The sequence below is a fragment of the Enoplosus armatus genome, chromosome 2, assembly GCF_043641665.1.
Source record: "Enoplosus armatus isolate fEnoArm2 chromosome 2, fEnoArm2.hap1, whole genome shotgun sequence".
Classification (NCBI taxonomy): Eukaryota; Metazoa; Chordata; class Actinopteri; order Centrarchiformes; family Enoplosidae; genus Enoplosus; species Enoplosus armatus.
The window spans coordinates 27,522,816-27,541,629 of NC_092181.1; the positions used below are offsets into that span (position 1 = coordinate 27,522,816).

The following is an 18,814-nucleotide window of genomic DNA, read 5'->3' on the forward strand; positions in this document are numbered from 1 at the left end:
TAGATCGCAACCACGCAGAGCCTCATCCAGCATCCCAGCATGCTCTGGGGCAGCTGGTCCACTCTCATGGCCTGGTGGACGTGTGGAGGAGGATGCACGCAGACAGCAGACAGTACACATGGTCCCACCTCAGAGAGAGTAGGATCTCCTCAGCCAGACTTGACCGTATTTATTGTTTTAAGCATCATTTTAATATATTCAAAATGTGCAGAATTATACCTGCTGGTTTTACGGATCATTCCCTGCTTTTATGTCATGTTTTTATTAGAAATATTTTGCCGAAAAGTGCATATTGGCATTTTAATTCTGTTTTAACATGTGACAAAAAGTTCAGGGAGGTTCTCGTGTATTTCTGGGGTGTTTTTAGACAGAGGAAGGGTGATTTTAGCAGTCTCAGGCAGTGGTGGGACCATGGGAAGACTGAAATTAAACTTCTATGTCAACAGCACACCCTCAATGTTACACGAGACGTCACCAGATCTATGAAGGACCTGGAGAGTGACATAGTGGAACTAGAGAAAATGAGTGAGTCCACAGGAGATCGAGGATATATTGAAGTCCTCAAAGTAAAAAAACTGGCTTTAGCCGACTTGCTAGACAGTAAAGTACAGGGTGCACTGGTCAGGTCCCGATTTCAGAACATCGCTGAGATGGATGCTCCCTCTAGCTTCTTCTTCGGCCTGGAGAAGAAGAATGGACAGAAGAAGGTAATCCACTCCTTGCTGTCAGACACGGGGCAGGAGCTCATGGAGCCAGGCCAGATCAGAAGGCGGGCGGTGGAGTTTTACTCCACTCTGTATTCTACTGAGTACGAGGAGGAAGACACACTGCTGGAGGAGTTCTGCAGTGAACTTCCTCAGGTCTCTGGAGATACTAACTCCCAGCTCGAGGAGCCGCTGCAGATGCGGGAGCTTCAGGCCGCTCTGCAAAGTATGCAGGGTCGGAGGGCTCCCGGCATTGACGGCCTGACAATAGAGTTTTATAAAGCCTTCTGGGACATTTTAGCAGTAGATATTTTAGATGTTTTTAATGAAAGTCTGGCCTCTGGTTCCATGCCGATGTCCTGCCGCAGAGCTGTTCTTACGCTCTTGCCAAAAAAAGGAAACCTTCAGGACATCAAAAACTGGCGCCCCGTGTCTTTGCTGTGTGTGGATTACAAGCTTCTGTCCAAGGCCTTGGCCAACAGGCTGAGGGGAGCTATGGAGCAGGTCATCCATCGGGACCAGACCTACTGTGTGCACGGCAGGTCCATGGTAGACAATGTCTACCTAATTAGGGATGTTTTGGAGGTCTCTAGCTCATTGGGTATAAACACTGGTCTGATTTCTCTAGACCAGGAAAAGGCTTTTGACCGCGTTGAGCACAACTTCCTCTGGAAGGTCATGGAGAAGTTTGGGTTCAGCGCAGGTTTCATAGCTAAGATCAAGGTGTTGTACAGTGACGTGGAGAGTGTGCTGAAGTTTAACGGCGGTCTGTGTGCTCCTTTTAGAGTGTATAGAGGGGTCCGGCAGGGCTGTGCTCTGTCGGGGATGCTCTATGCACTCTCCCTAGAACCCCTACTGAACAAGATACGCTCCAGCATACAAGGACTGGTTTTACCTGGTTTTAGTAGAAACATTGTTTTATCGGCATACGCCGATGACGTCATTGTTTTTATCAGAAGCCAGAGGGATGCAGACCTTTTAGCCACTATGGTGGAAAAATTTAGCATTACATCGGCAGCGAGGGTGAATTGGAAAAAGAGTGAAGCCCTCGCTGTCGGTGAATGGCGTGACGGTCTCCCAGTTCTTCCCCAGAGCCTGGCCTGGAAGAGAGACGGCCTAAAGTACCTGGGAGTGTTTCTCGGAAAAGAAAGCATGGTCCAGAAGAACTGGGAGAACGTCACAGAAAAGATTGAAGGAAAACTTTCCAAATGGAAATGGCTGCTCCCTCAAATGTCTTTTAAAGGTAGGGTTCTGGTTTTAAACAACCTTGTGGCATCCCAACTGTGGCACCATTTAACATGTATCGACCCCCCCTCAGGCCTATTAGCAGAAATACAGAGGAAAATGGTGGATTTTTTTTGGGACGGTCTGCATTGGGTGCCACAAGGGGTGCTGTTTTTAGCCAGAGATGAGGGGGGACAGGGCCTCGTCCACCTGGCCAGCCGAACAGCCACTTTTAGGCTCCAATTTATACAAAAATATCTAACAGGTCCAGCAGATTTAGTCTGGAGAGACGTGGCCAGCTGCATTCTCAGACGTGCTAACAACCTGGGGCTGGATGCTGCTCTGTTCTTAACTGATTTAAAACTTTTAAAGTTAAGTGGGCTGCCTCCGTTTTATCAGGGTGTTTTTAAGTCCTGGACCCTTTTTAATAAAAAAAGGTGCCAGAAGTCTGACTCTCTGCACTGGTTGTTGAAAGAGCCACTGATACACGGGGCCAGGCTGGATATCAGCAGCAGCGCCACACCCGGCCTGATGGGGGCGCTGTGCAGGTCCAGGACCCTGTGCCTACAGCAGCTAGTGGATGCGGCGGGGCCGGCGCTGAGCGATGCTGTGGCCCTGGGCTCTTTGTTGGGTCTGCGCTCGGTCCGGATGGCTCAGGGGATCCTGGAGCTCTGGAGGCAGAGGCTCTCTGGAGAGGAGAAGAGCCTCCTAATGGACTACAGCCAGGGAACGACCAAACCGGACCCCGCAGACCCGTTTCCGGAGATCTACCTGAGCCCAGGGTTAGGAGACCTGACCGGCCCCCTGCTGACTGTCATTCACCCAAACAAACTGACTTTACACAGAGCGGACAAAAATACTTTTTATTCCAACTGTGTAAAAAGCACTAACAGAAAAGGACTGAGCAACAGGCCCCCCACTGTGTGGACTAAAAGACTGGCCGGGGAAACCGGACCCAGCCCACAGTGGAGGATTTTGTACAAACCTCCCCTAAAGAAACGGACTGCCGACCTCCAGTGGAGGATTTTACATGGTGCCGTCGCCTCCAATGCTTTTATTTCTGTTCTTAATCCTGCTGTTTTTAACAAGTGTCCATTCTGTGATCTCCGCGAGACTGTCTTCCATGTTTTTACTGAGTGTCAGAGACTCACGGAGTTCTTCACTCTTCTAACGTTGGTTTTTAGTCTCTTTGGTGTGAAGTTTTCTCAGAGCGTTTTTATTATGGGAGCTGGCTACAACAAGACAAACAGAGAGAAGTGGCAGCTCCTAAACTTCCTCTCAGGAGAAGCAAAAATGGCCATATATATAAGCAGGAAGAACCGGGTGGAGAACCGGGAGGGACAGGAGGCCAGGTCAGTCTGGCTCTGCAACATCAGGGCCAGACTGTGGCTCGAATACAGGTTTTTTAAACACATTGGTGATTTGGACGCTTTTAGACAGCGCTGGTGCTACGGAGACATCATCTGTTCTGTTAATAATGATGAATTGCATTTTGCACAGGTTTTTACTGGATAACTTATTTTTAATTAGCACTTTATTGAGTTGTCTGTAAATATGTGAAGTATGTAAATAAAGTGTTTTTGTAAAAATCAAAAAAATCTCTCTCTGTCTCTCTGTCTCTCTCTCTCTCTGTCTCTCTGTCCCTCTCTCTGTCTCTCTGTCTCTCTCTCTCTCTCTCTCTCTGTCTCTCTGTCCCTCTCTCTGTCTCTCTGTCTCTCTGTCCCTCTCTCTGTCCCTCTCTCTGTCTCTCTGTCTCTCTGTCCCTCTCTCTGTCTCTCTCTCTGTCTCTCTCTCTGTCTCTCTGTCCCTCTCTCCCTCTCTCTCTCCAATTAGAGCACTGAGTCATGGGGTTGCACAATAGCAGAGCTGCGTAATCACATAAAGCCGGCTTATCTGTCTCGCCAAGGGCACCCAGTGTGTGTGTGTGTGTGTGTGTGTGTGTGTGTGTGAGTGTGTGTGAGTGTGTGTGAGAGAGTGTGTGTGTGAGAGAGTGTGTGAGTGTGTGTGTGTGTGTGTGTGTGTGTGTTTGTGTGAGAGAGAGTGTGTGAGTGTGTGAGAGAGAGTGTGTGTGTGTGTGTGTGTGTGTGTGAGTGTGTGTGTGTTTGTGCAGAGATAAGCAGTCTGAGTGCAGATCCATTAGGAGGAAGTGAAATGGAGCGTAAAACAGGTTGTAGAGAAGCAACAGAGCAGGTAGACGATCAAATCAAATCCACAGAAACACTCGTCAGACTCAACCAGAGGTGGAGGAAGTACTCAGATCTTTTACTCGAGTATAAGTAGTAATACCACAGTGTACAAATTGTCTGTTACGAGCAAAAGTCCTGCATTCAAAATCTCGCTAAGTACAAAAGTATTAGCATCAAAATATACTTAATGTACCAAAGTCCTTCTATTCAAGTACTGTACTTAAGCACAATTTTGAGGTACTTGGAGGTACTCCAGGTTTGCGAGGTTGTTTATATTTTGGGGATTTGTGTAACTATAATGCTGCCTTCAAGAGCAGGTGAGGAAAGTCTGACATCTGACAATCCTCCAGACTGTTAGTGTTGCGTTTAAGTGCAAACACGTCTGCTGCTTTTCAGCCTCAAAGCTACAGTAGGCGACATTACTGAATATCTAAATGAAGGGTTCCTTTAAAGGGATGTGTGTCTTTGTATTTCATTCATTTTAAAAACCTGGACCCGGTCTGAATCAAACAACCAATCAGGGTTAGCTAGCACACAACTAGCCAATCTAGCGCCACCTGTAGGACAAACGTTACATGTTCAGCTCCAGTCCTGGTGAACAGCTGAACTTCAGGACTCAGTGATGGATATTTGTTTAAACTTTTAGTGTTTTATGTTGGCTCAGATATTTTGGTTACATGAACAGTCGGCGGCGATTTAATGGGTTCAAAGGTCACACACACACACACACACACACACACACACACACACACCTGCCTCCAATGGCTGCAACAGATAAATGTCTGAGCTGCAGCGATGGTGTTTCAGGCCTGGCGAGGGAATCCAGCAGCAGCAGCATTTCAGCATCAGGCTGGAGGACACGGGGGGGGGGGGGGGGGGAGGGGGGTCCTGGAAAAAACTGAAAAAGCGGAAGGGAGAGGATTCATGAGCTAGACATCATAAAACCGTTTCCTGCGGCACAAGGACTCACGGAGGGACCGGGGTTGTTGTTGTTTTTTTAACAAGCTTCCCCTCCCAAAATAAAACTGAGTGTTTGTAACAACACGACCAGACGGGGGCTGAAGGTTTGTTTTTCTTTTTTGTCTTTGCAGCCTGCGTGGAGGAGCACAAAGGTCAAACTACTTTGAAAGAATACACTGAGCAGTTTTGTGGCAACAACGAATGGGACACAATACATTGATACACAATTTATGTTCTATACGTTCTGTACATATATAGACTGTATACGGAGAACTCGGTCAGTATACGTGACGCAGTACACAGCACAGTAGCTGCAAAGATGACTCTGCTCCATTTACTGACGTCAAACCAAAGATTTTGAGGTATTCAGAAAAGATGATTATGTCCGAAAATTCATTTCTACGTCCTCACGAAACAGGTGGCGCTAGCCAGCCAGTAGCATGCTAGCTGGGACACACGGCCCCTCCTGGTCTGAAATCATGGGAACGTCCCTTTTTTAATATGGTACTTTACACACCAGGACACGTGTAGCCTCGCTGACGTATCCATCAACAGTTAGTTGGAAGGTGTAGCTGTTGTTCATTATTAGTAATGATGTCTGAGTTTATATTCGATGCTAGTTTGATCCTTTAGCTGTTTGTTTGTTTGTCCCAGTGGTTCGTTGTATCTGTGTCATTATATTTAGCTGCTAAACTCAGCAGGCCTCTGACTAAAACGTCAGATAACATGTTTCGCATCACGCAGCCGTACTGAAGGCCTTCATCAGCTCGTCGGATCAGATGAATCTTCTTATTCCGAAACGCCTAAAAGGATGTTTACAGTTTCTAAACCGTCGAGGAGAAACTCCCTCTAATATTCTACCATCCGCCTTTCAGCCGTTGCTCGGCGGCTTTGAACTTGCGGCGAGCTCAGTGTTTGATGTCAGCAGTCTGGCAGAGGCCTAAACCTGTGGTTTGGTTGTGGTTTGTCGGGACGTTACGTAAGCCGTCATTATTTGCAGCTTCTTGCTCCGGGGGCCTTGGTTACATCATGGTTGAACTTTGCCGTGTGGCACTGATGTTATTTTTGGCAAAGCAGCGTTATGCACCTGAATAGAGAAGGGCTGGCGCCGCACTCAGGAAGAAGGAGGGGGCGGGGGGGGGTTGAGGTGAGGTGACAGGAGCGTTTGCTTCAACCAGCGAGGCCGTTAAAGACTCCATGAAAGTTAAACGCTCCCCTGCTGATGAGTTTAGCAGTCAGTCCCTGCAGACGCTGTCGGAAAGAGTGAAGAGCGACGGGGAAGGAAAAAGTAAAGTTGTCCCAGTTTGGAGGGAGCCTCCTTCAGCTGTGACTGCTTTTACAGATTATGATATTCTTTAGACTGAAAAAAAAAACCCTTACAGTCTTTATTGGGCTTCGTCTCCTGCCTCTTAAATCGTCTGCGGTCTGGAAGCGTTTTCCTGATGAGAGGAGCTGGCGAGGCTGCGAGCTGCTGGACGGCTCCGCTCTGCCATCATCATCGTGGTGTCAACTCGGTAACGAGGCCGATTCCCAGGCAGCGACCTCCTCCCATCTGCTTTTTAAGCTTTCTCTCGCTTTTTTTCAAACATTTCTCTCTTCCAGGGAAATTCCGATCATTTCCCCTCTTGAGGCCCGAGCTGCTCCCGCCTCTCGACGGTTTATGTGGAAATGCAGGTTAGACTCAAAGCCCCGTCCTCCCTGTTTGAACCCATCCCCCTCAAAAACTGGCAACCCCCCTACACACACACACACACACACACACAGAATCCCCATCATGGGTGCAGATGTGGCACATCTGGCTCCAGGAGTGAGTCATTATTCTTGGCTCGCTCTGATGTTCTGCTCCCCTCTCTCTCTCTGCCGCCATGGCAACTGACGAATGTTTGGCAGGAAGTCGTTGGCATTGAGCCGGGCCGAACGAGTAAGAGCTGTAGAGCTCAAGGAGAGAGAGAGAGGTTTGTGTGCCTGTGTGACAGAGTGAGAGACCAAGAGTTAAAGTGTATAAACAAAAGAGAGGGGGGGGGGGAGGTGGGCGGGGCTCCAGTCTGGCGATGGTCCAGTCCGACCATAAAGCTCTGAGTCTCAATCGAGGCCTCTGGCAGAACAAAGCTGTGTGCGACACCGCTGCCGCCGCCGCCGCCACCACCGCTCCCGCTTGGCAGCCGCCACGTTTTCCCAGCAGCCCTTGCCTTGGCAGCTGGCCGACCTTTCCCTGCAGGCCTGCAAAGAGGATTAGGACAGAGGGGGGAGAAGAGGGGGAGAGACGAGGGGAGGCGAAGGGAAAAAGAGAGCCTTCTGTTTTTCTCTTGTCTCCTCGCTTCGCCCCCAGTGACATCACCACCGCTCCGATTCCAGATGCGAGACGTCCAAAAGTGTTTTCCCCGGATTTATTTGACTTGGCCGTCCATTTTATAAACGTCGCGTCGGGCGCTGTATCTTGTGTCGGGGTGGCGGCACCCAAAATGGCACCTCCAGCAATCTGCAGTGTCGACAAAGACATAACAACCGGGCTTGTTGAGTTAATAGAAACCTGCTGCACAAACCAGACACTGTATGAGACACTGTGATGTTCAGAGGTTAGACCATCAACCCCCCCGTCTCAGACCTTACCAGACTCTGTCTTTGTTTTATTTGTTTTTAGCCATGCTAGCGGCAGGGCTACAGGGAGGGCAGTGCTGGTCGGTCAGTCGGTCGGTTCGCCACTGACATACTGATACCAAACTATCATACACTGGCACAACATGCTGTACGGACAGTCATGGTTCCCAGATGATGAATCCTGCTGAGTTCTCCTCTACCTCCACCTGCAGGTCGACATGTTTTGGTTCAGAGTTAAATATCACAACAACTCCTGTATGCGAGAGTCAGAGTGTTATAATACTTGTGGGAATGAGCTAAATGCTAACGTGCTCCCAATGACAGTTTTATCATCCTGATGTTTCCCAGGTATAATGTGCACCACGTAGCATGCTAACATTTGCTAATTAGAACGAAACCCAAAGCTGAGGCTGATGGGAAATCTCGTTAGTATTTGGACATGAACTAAAGTGACAAACTGAAACTTTCACAGCATGAGAAGTTATTACAATCCATCCTGAGGAGGATGTGAAAAAGTCCAGACTGAATCGTTTAATTCCCCTGACATCACCTTTAAAGCTGATTTCTGCAGGAGGTTTTCAGTCGACATAGAAGAAGAATAAAGCTGCGTCAGTTACGTTATTTCTGTAAGTCGACTTACAACAACGTGAACACCTGCGTCCATCTCATCCACGCTTGTCACCATTTTGTTGTTGCTATTTTTCATGGATGCAACTAGGCAGCTAGTAACCATGTAGGAAGACGACTTCTCCAATGTTAATCTCGCCTGCAGAGCTCTGACTGATAAAAACAGCCGTCAGTGAACGCGACACCGAACCTCTTTGAATCCTCTGGAACCAGACGAGGTTCGTGCTGCTCGATGAAGCTTTTCATCTTTCTTTGTCCAATCAGCTTTTCTTCCCAGCACTTATTGATTTAAATCTGTGTGGGGGTCTATCAATAGATCAGTGAGTCATTTTCCGAGTCTGTATCTTTACAGGAAGCTGGATGTGTCCATCTGATGGGGACGTTTCCAGACAGGAACAGTTACTGCAGCGAGGGGCCCGGCTGACTCTGTGAAGAGGCTCCCGGCATGTAAATGAGATGGAGATGTGTTTGTTGAAATGGTAAACAGACTGTTGTTGGTCCTGTGCCAACAGTCCTGCAGCTGGAAGAGAAGAAGAAGAAGAGGAAGAAGAAAGCAACAGCGGCGTCTCAGTAAACAGGAAACGGTTCATTACTGGTAATATCCTGACAATAATGTCACGTGCTGATAAATGAGGAGATTTAAGTGCATCGCCCAGCGTCTGTTTACTGTCCACAGGCAGGACGACACACAGCACATCTGCTGTGTGGGCTTTTCTTACCCAGAAGTCCCTGCAGCGACAGGACTGCACTACGGCCTGCAGGGGAGTTAAACTGTCAGAGCCAAACACCTCAGGAAAACTACAAAACACTCGAATACACTAATACATTTATATTGTTTATTTATGAAAAACAAGACTACCAGTGGAAGAAGCTTCCAGATAACAGCTGCAGTGTTTACAGCCCCGATATGAAAGTGTTGGACACAACAACATCCTGATGATTTATCTGCTCTTAGAGTCTTCAAATGTTTATCCTGAAGGTGGCGCTAGAGGAAAGATCTGTGGGCTTCACCCTCTTGGGAGCAGGAATGTCATTTAAATTGTATTAAACAGTTTCAAAGTGTCAGAGAAGTGCTGAAAACACGTCTGATGTTATATTATGTAAATCAAAAGTACTTAAATAACAAAAAGTAAATATACCAGTAATGAAAAAGAAGAAAGAAGAAATGTGTTCCTCTGTTGTATTTCTTGAAATATATTCAGATATATTATTATAATACGTTCAGTATCACTTTTAGGGAAAGTCCAACACTTTGGTCCAGACTAAAACATCTCACATCTCTTACAGACAAATTGAACTAACTTTATTGATCCATTTACGTTTCATCAGTCATCAGGTCGGATACTTTGGTTCATGACTTCAGCCTCAGCTGTTCTGTTTACTGCTGATCCGTAAATGTTAGCATGCTAACACTCTAAAATAAGATGGTGAACAGGGTAAACATTATACCTGCTACACATTAGCATGTTAGCATTGTCATTTGAGCATGTTAGCTGCTTATTAATTGGACAACTGTGGAAAATCAGTCTGTTTTTAATTCAAAAGGGAAAGAAGGAAAGAAAAAAGGCTAAAACTGACAATGAAGAGTAAATACATTCAAATATTTGATCAGTTTCATCTGCAGGTCGACAGAAGGAGCAGAAACCTCTCAGGACGCGTTCAATACAACATTCAGCAAACCGAGGCTGTCGTTCAGAGGCAGCTTCCCTCCATCGCTTTGTCCTGTTGTGTTTACAGTCGAGTCGGTGGATGTTTGTTCTGCTGTAACACGAGCAGGAAGCTTCAGGCAGGCCGACTGAGAGGGAGCCTCTTAATAATTGAACAAATAGCTTTGTAGTATTAGCTTTGATGTGTTAAAACGGGTTTAATTTTTAAACACAGCGTTTCGTAAATGAAGCATCGCCGTGCACAGAGCGCAGGCTTTGATGATGTGGAACAGATGATGCGTTCAGGGCAAAAAATAAAACACATTTCTGTTTTATCTCGCCTCAGTCTGAGGCAACTGTCAGCGGCCCAAATAATTAAGAATTGGCCTCAAATTCAAATAGAGAAACAGATTAGCCTCCGCGGTCCCAGTGGGATTGAATCTAAACACCACGTTTAATGAAAAGCCGTTTGAAATGGTATTTACAAGCTTTTGGCAATTAATGATGTCTGTCAGAGATTCCTTCTCTTTGCTCTCATCTCACAGTGTCTGAAGGAGATCAAAGTTTTACCTCCTTAGTTAACTGGAATCAGGCCACAGCTGGTGAATATGAACACAAATATGTGGACGTCAAAGGACAAATCCACTTTTACAGCAGCGGGACGCAGGAAGTACACTTCAGTGAAATATCTCAACACCATCTGGACAGACTGACAAATAGCTCACAAATATCAAATATCAATAAAAACTAATTGCCATAACATTTACTGATGTTATGTGGACGCAATAAACATCACACCATAACAGCCTCCATTTCTTCTGGTTTCTTTGCTCAGTGAGGTCCAGCTCTGATGTTGGTGATCAGGTCTCAGTCTGCGCAGGTTTTTCAACACCAAACTGGGAAAACCATTTCTTTATGGAGCTGGTTTGTGCACGGGGGGTCATGCTGGCAAAAGCAGACTCAGTATGCAGAAGTATGTTCTGTCCACATCCTTTCGGCCATGTAGTGTACATCTAAACATACAATAACTCATGTGGGTCAGTGATAACTGCACTGGAACTGGAAAACTGCAAAACTGAAAAGATCCTCGCTGTCTGATGTCCGACATCACGTTAAAGTGCTGTAATCAATATTTTAAAATATAAGCTGTGAATATAAACTGACCTCAGAGACTCTCGGCTCCTGGTTTATCTGTTCTGGTTCACTCTCAGCTCTCATAGCGTCGTGGACCTTCAACTGTGTCTGCTTAACTGTCAGATACTCAGATGACAGAGCTGAGGACCTCCAGCATGAGAGCCAGATGGGGTGTCACGTCACCCGGAGCCCTCTTAGTAATGTTGCTGATGAAGGAACTGCAGGATAATTTCCGTCACAGTGAGCTCTGTGGAATGAACTGTGACTGTAAACGGTTAATCATTCCCGGAGCTCCGGTTTAACCTCAGCGTCACCTCCCAGCTCTGCCTTTTCTTGGGCTGGTTTCCCATCATGCAGACTTCCACCCCCATGTGAAACCGCTAAGCTGAATAAACTGACTGGGTCGACCCCTGCAGACATGAGGCCAAGTCTGCAAATCTCCCATCTGAGAGGCCCACAGGGAGGCTATTTAAAGACCCCGCTGATCAGGCAAAACGCACTCGGCTGACGGAGCTTCATTAGCTTGTAGCGTCCCTCAGCCTGCGACCGGTTTACAGTCTGATTCAGGACCTCGGTTTTGTTATGTTTATAATCAGGAGCTGGAGAACCGTTGCACTCGCCGTAAAGGCCTCAGGATGCTTCAGACGTATCCTCCTCCTGCCCGCCTCGCCTCTGTTTCCTGTACCTGTTGGTCAGTGAGTGAAACTCTGAGCTCCAAATAATAATAATGATGATAAAAATGTAGCGTACATGTTTACGTGATGAGTGAATGATGTGGGAAACGTCGTCACTGCTGTCAGCTCGTGTTTGTGTTTCCATTTGGGAAGTGAAATCACATGAAGGATCCCCCCCCCCCCCCCCCCCCTCCACGCTGTGGGAGGCGGCGACAGGATGATCAGTCAGCTGACTGAGGAGATTTACGGGGGCGTGGGGGTAAATCTGCAGATTATAAAGGGTCATTAGGAGAAAGGGTTCAGAGAAGGCTGAGACACTCCATCACACCAACATGCAGCATCAATGTAGAAATCCAAACATGGTGTCCAGTGAAACCAGCAGCCAGTGACAGAAACATTCCTCCTGCTTCCTGCAGGCTGGTCTTTGTGCTCTGAATGGATGAAACTAAAATAATGTGGTTGGTCTGTTGTTGTCCAAATGTAACACCGTCCATCACCAGTTGGAAGTCTGAGTCTGAGTCAGGTCTAGCTCAGAGGACTAGCGCCTTCTAGCACCTGTAAAATGTGAACTAGGGAATAAATCCTGTTTTGTTTAACGACTGACGCACATCGAATCCTTCAAACCTCCAAAACATTAAAAACAATCAATCATTTTTCAGTTTTGGAACATGTTCTGCACAGAGTTTTCAGTTTGACTCCTTGTTTGCAATCTTTAAACCATATATTTATTTCTGACATATCAATGCTAACACAGCGGCTAACCAACACTATCCAGGTGTTACAGCAGCCATGCTAGCAGCTCTGTGAAGCTGTGCTTTGAGCTAAATGCTAAAGTCAATCACAATGCTCACATGCTGATGTTTAGCAGTTTTAATGTTTACCATCTTAACTTAGTGTGTTAGCAAGCTAACGTTTGCTAATTAGCACTAAACACAAGTACAGCTGAGGCTATAAAGAAGTGCACGTAGCCACCCGTTGGTTTGTGGTTGGTTTTTTGGAACCAGATGTGACCATATTTGGACGAGAGGATGGAGCTCGGGATCTGAGGACACGAGGACACTATGCACCCCCACCTGTACCAGGAACCTGACTGCACCTGGCTCCTGGCTACGCCGTGTGAAGTCGCTGCTAATAAAGTTAGCTTCTTACTGGAAAAAATGAACAGCCGACTCCTGGCGTGTATTTTAGTGCAACCGAACGCCTCTATTCTGTCGCTACCATGGCGACCTGTCAATCACGAGGCAGACCTGAAACATACCTCCTGCACATTTGCCTGCAACGACCGAGGCCACGCTGAAAAAAAACAGGACGCATTGTTCACCTCACGCCTGCCTCTTCCCTCTCGCTTCCTCTCTTTCCATCAGCTGACCGGGCGAGCGAGACCGGCCGCGAAGCCCGACAGCAGAGAGCCGAGATACAGACTGTGAGTAAGAGATGATGCTGCTGACTCACTGCAGGCCAGACACCAACCTGATCACAGATCAGTCGGCTGCTTGTTTCCCTGAATCCTCAGCTCCTCACGTTGACCTTCACGGCATCACTTCTTTACCTCAGGGACTGAAGGTTTACTACACCTGTAAATGATTTTCATTAAAAAGAGAGAGAACGTTTTATTTTCCTCTCAAAATACACAAGGTCACACAAAAACCAGACTGTGTCCCGTCTTATAGGACAGCACACTGTGACATCATGTTTACAGATGATAGGTTTGCAAAACTGCCACACAATGCAAAAAACAAAAACGTTTATGAAGTAATTTCTGTATAATAGTGTCCTAAAACTTTGTGAATAATTAAAAACAAACTCATTTGCATAGAAAACTGGTTTGAATAACATTACTGCACTGGTTTTCCTTCACTTCTTCTAAGAAAACAAGACTTCAAGGACTCAGTTACACATGAATATGACTTAATAATAATAATAATAATAATAATAATAATAATAATATGGTATGTATGTTTTTATTCAATAATCTTATAAATATAAATTGAGAAACTAATAAAATAATTGTGGTGATAAGAAAGTGAGAATAAAAGCCTCAGTCACAAAACAATAAAAGGCTTAAATAAGATGTCGACATTTGAGACCAAATAGCATCAGACACAGTTTGGAAAGTCTGTCACACCGTCTCGTTCACGCGTCACAAGATGAAAAGCAGCATGTTTGGGGGCTCCTCGTGATCCCAGCGGCGTGTTCTGTCTCTGTCAGCAGGATGTCGGAGGTGGAAGCCGAGAGAACTGACTTTATGGTCCCAGTTTGTCCTCCGCGATGCAGTCAGCTCGGTCTGAATGGAAGGCAGGAGATTCACAGTTTGCTTGGTAACAACAGCTGAATTCTGTGATTGGCTGTTCGCCCCGTGACGTCACGGGTGCCTGGCACCGGGACTGGAATGCAACAGAAGGAGTGAGCAGCCATGCAGCAGGAAGAGCAGCTCCAACACGCGTGTTCTCTTTCATTCTGCAGAGAGAGGTTTCATTTTAAAACCCTAAATAACATTTTCACATTCTGCGCAAAATGTATTATTGTTTTTTATTTATTCTTGTCGTGTTCTCTTGATGATGAAGAGCAAGCAAAAGAGTAAAAAAAAAACAAAAAAAAAAAAAGCGAGAGAAAGAAAAGGGTAGGGAGAAAGAAAATGCAGTTTGTTTTTCCAAAATAAAGTCTGTGCTTGCAGCACTTGTTGAGCTCTGAAGCGAGTCTCTGTGCAGGCTGTCAGCTGAACTCCCTGCTCAGGGTTTTGGTATTTATAAAAGCTCTTTGGTTCCCTGCTGGCAGAGAGGACGAGAGGGAGGGAAGAGATCTCACTCTGACTCAAATTCCAGGGATCCCATTTAGACCGCATAGCAGACAATAAAGCATGCAGATTATTTGGACCAAATTACATTAATAACAACAACAACAACATATAAGATATAATGTAGTAGTTTTTTTTTAATATATTTTATATATTGAGGTACAGTGAACTCATCCTTTGTTGACGGTTTTCTTGCAGCCGTTTCCATGTGATGGTTTTCTTGCCAAACGTACGTTAAAGAGAGATTCATCCTGTTCCAACTCCAGGTGCAGGAACCTCACTTAGAATCACATTTCTTCCACATCTGTGTGTAGGTAGTTGGACCCTTCTCAAATTAACACCTGTTTAGTTAGAAATGAATGATTCCAGACAACAAGGCTACACTAGATTATGTTTGGATACAAAATGAATTGTACACAAAAACACCATCAAATGTTTGTTTTTGCTTGATTTAAATTTTGAACGTTAGGATGGCCCTCAACAACGTGGAGGCTAAATGGCTGCAACTAAATAAATTCCAATATTAACACTAACACAGTTCAGTTAATTAAAAAGGAGGTAGGCCTATAATGTTTATTTGTTTCTGGTTTCACATGTTAACAAACTGCAACAAATACAATAAAATTAGCTAACGCACGAGGCTACAAACAGGTGTTGAAAAACACAGAAGAGGTTTGTCTTGTTCTTCCCAGTCTGACGACGTGGACTGAGTGTGGCATTAACAGCAGAACCCGGGAAAACTTGGTGAGTCCTATTAGCACTAATACATTAGCCAAACTGACTTGGTCAACAGGAAAAGCTCTGAAGACTTGGTATTTGGCTAATATTGCACCTAGCGTACCACAGCACGTGTTAGCCAGCACCGTCTGATATGAGCTGTGCAGTTGCGTGACAAGCAGTTAGCAATAACTGCTAATCTGTTAGCGTTGACTCTGGTCGCTTTGCTAAATTCCCATTGTTGGCCAGTTGGACGGTTAGCAAAGACTGAAGACAAGACAAATCACCACATCACTGAAAACCACGTGATCGCCTAGCTTTTTGTTTTATTTGTTATTGTCATCAATTTAATGGCTTTAATTTAATTGTTCCTTTTTATTATTATTTGATTACATTTTTATTGGCCATTAACCAGACTCTAATTATTGCTATCAGGCCAAGTACACCTACTTTTTTATTTTTATTTACTGAATTTGTAAACAAACGTTTTTACACCATCGACTGACGGGAAGTTCTTCAACGTCGCTGCCACGGGACAGCAGGCGCATGTGCTGTGTGTTGTGGCCACAGAAAAACCGACACGGAGTGACGCCTCTTCGCAGGCACAGACGACCTTCGGGTGTAAGCTCTCCGGATAAAGATAGAGAAACGGTGAGCATGCGCCGGAGGGGTCGTCGAAGAATCCAGTAAATAGAGCCCCGGAGCACGAGCCGAGTGTCGGCGCTGACGTCACGGCCCTACATCGAGAGCTCGAGCTGAATTGTAAGCGCGAGCTTAGACGGAGGCGCGCCGAGGCGAAGGACACAAGTACGATGATCTGCGCGCGGTGTGACTCTGCTGTTCTCTGAGGAAATACAACCGCAGCCCTGCTCTTTGTTGGCTATTTCTTCCTTCCAGCAACGTAAACAAACCGACGGACATTTTGGAGAGTTTCGCGCTCGCTTTGGGGTTACAACATGTCGTCCGCGGCGGTCGCTGCCTCCAGAAGGCAGTCCTGCTATTTGTGCGACTTGCCCCGCATGCCGTGGGCGATGATCTGGGATTTTACCGAGGCCGTTTGTCGTGGATGTGTCAACTACGAGGGGGCCGACCGGATTGAATTTGTTATCGAGACTGCCCGGCAGCTGAAGAGAGCGCACGGCTTCCAGGACGGCCGCTCTCCGGGCCCGGGGAAGTCCCAGCACGCCGGGAAGGAGCTCAACCACTCGGCCGGAGACCCGGGCTCCCGTCCGCCGCAGCCTTTGGACCGCTACCCGCTGTCTGACCGGCCGCCCCGGCTGGGACCGGAGTACCAGGCGGGGAGGCAGGCGAACGGCCTCCCGATGCCGAACGGATTTCCAAAACCCGACGAGCCTCCGGAGCTGAACCGTCAAAGCCCCAACCCCCGCAGGACTAGCGCGGTTCCTCCCAACCTGGTGCCTTTGAACGGCGGCATACCGACCATACATCCGCTCAACGGCCGCCCCGTTCAGATGGGTCTGCCCGGGGTTCTGGCCGCGCCTGGCCACGGGGAGCACGGCAAGCGTCCGGAGGAGCTGAAAGACAAACACAGGCCGGACAGCCTGTCGGACATGTCGGACAGCCACAAGGACTGGATAGGCAAAGGCAAGACAGTCAGGGACCTGATGGCGCTGCACACGTTCGACAGCAGGTTTAAGAAGGACCACGCCGCCATGCAGCGGGTGATGGGATACGAGACGAGCGGCACTTCCTCAAAGACAGGTACGACTATTTCTGGTTCTTCCAGCTCTGAAACACGTCGTCCTGGCACGCTTTGTGAAAACAGGAACTTAGCAGCACTGAAATTATGTGTCAGCAAATCTTCCGCTCGACGCTGACGCGTTTTACCCGACATGCTCTCTGGTGCCACGCTGCTGACGCGGAGCAACATAAACAAAGAGTTGTTGTCTGCTGAGAAGCTTCCTGTGTGTCGGTGTTCACACGGCAGCGTGCTGCAGTGTTTGTGTGTAGTGTGGTTGTGTTAACCCTTCCTCTTCCTCTTCCTCTGCCACAGACAGGGGGAAGCACCCACGGAGCATGAAGAGGAAGCCCTCCCCGGAGCCAGACGGCGAGGGCAGCGCCCCCAAGATGAACGGGGGCGAGGGCCAGCCGTGGCTCCCCTCGCCCTCTGAGGTCCTCAAGATGCCCCCGGCCGCCCTGCCGGGCTTCTCGGCGGCTCCCCCCTCCACCATCTCCCCCCACTCCCGCACCACGCCCCCTGAGGCGGCCACAGCTCAGAACGGCCAGTCCCCCATGGCGGCGCTCATCCTCGCCACTGATAACGCAGGCAGCACGGGCTCACCTAAGGATGCCAACCAGGTACACTCCACCACGGCAGGCGCTCGGCGGAACAGCGGCAGCCCCCTGTCGCCGTCCTCGGCCTCTCAGAGGAGGCTGGCCCAGAGGGAGGGGCCCGTGAGCGCCAACCCCTCTGCTCTACACGCGCCCGGCAGCATGGACCCCCACGCACCGCCACTACAGAGCATTCCAGACTCTTCTGTGCCTCCTGGCAGCGTGCCGCTGTGCTGCACTCTGTGCCACGAGCGGCTGGAGGACACTCACTTCGTCCAGTGCCCGTCGGTGCCCTCGCACAAGTTCTGCTTCCCCTGCTCCCGGGAGAGCATCAAGCAGCAGGGCGCCACCGGCGAGGTGTACTGCCCCAGCAGTGAGCGGTGCCCGCTGGTCGGCTCCAACGTGCCCTGGGCCTTCATGCAGGGGGAAATAGCCACCATCTTGGCCGGGGACATAAAGGTAAAAAAGGAGAGAGACCCTTAAAATGTTCACCAGCTGTTTTTCTTGAACTTCTTTCCTTTTGTAATCCGACTACGGCAACAACAACAGGACAAGTAACACACACACCTGAATATAAATCATCCAGCAAGCCCCAGAGAAACTAACGGACATGTACATATTGGACACAAGGGAAGTGTATACTTCGTAAACATGGCTGTATAATTTTTTTGATTTTTCTTTTTCAATGCATTGTGTTTCTATAATTTTGAAGATAAAAAGGTATGTACTACTCATAACAACCCCCCCCCCCCCCCCCCATCACACTTGTTTCTTTTCAATCTATTGGTGTACTTTAGGTCTGGAGACAGTCCTGTCAAACATAGAATGTGACTAATCTGAGCACTTGGCAAAAAAAAATAATAAAAAACAAAGAAAAAATGCTTCTAGCTGTACATGTATGCGCTTGTTTAAAAAAAAACTTGCCAAATACAGTTTCAGACCTTGTAATAATACCTCTAGTGTCTCTGTGGTTTGCTTATTTTCCATAATCAGCGAGCCAGGAGTTGGTTGGAGAGTCATGGCCTGATTGTGATTCAGTCATGATGCAATACCTTCCAACAGGAACAAACCGGCTTCCAGGGAAGAGTGGGTGGAAGAAAAGTCAAGGAGAGAGGCAGAGGCAGGAGAGATAGAGATGAGGAGGAGGAGGAGGGGGGGTGAAGGCCGGGGTAGAAGTGTGTTGCATAAACGTTTTGTACAGTAAATCACACGTAGGCGGGCCGAGGGCGCTCGCTGCCGAGCCTCGTGTCCTGCGAGC

General features: G+C 47.6%; 1 protein-coding gene across 1 annotated transcript; it reads left to right on the forward strand.

Moving 5' to 3' along the window:
- The first annotated feature begins 15,999 nt into the window (after positions 1–15,999).
- On the forward strand, positions 16,000–18,509 carry irf2bp2b (interferon regulatory factor 2 binding protein 2b). Its single transcript, XM_070922625.1, has 2 exons — positions 16,000–16,986; positions 17,279–18,509. Exons 1-2 carry the CDS (start codon positions 16,221–16,223, stop codon positions 18,037–18,039), a joined length of 1,527 nt encoding a protein of 508 aa, XP_070778726.1. The 5' UTR covers positions 16,000–16,220; the 3' UTR covers positions 18,040–18,509.
- The last annotated feature ends 305 nt before the right edge of the window (positions 18,510–18,814 follow it).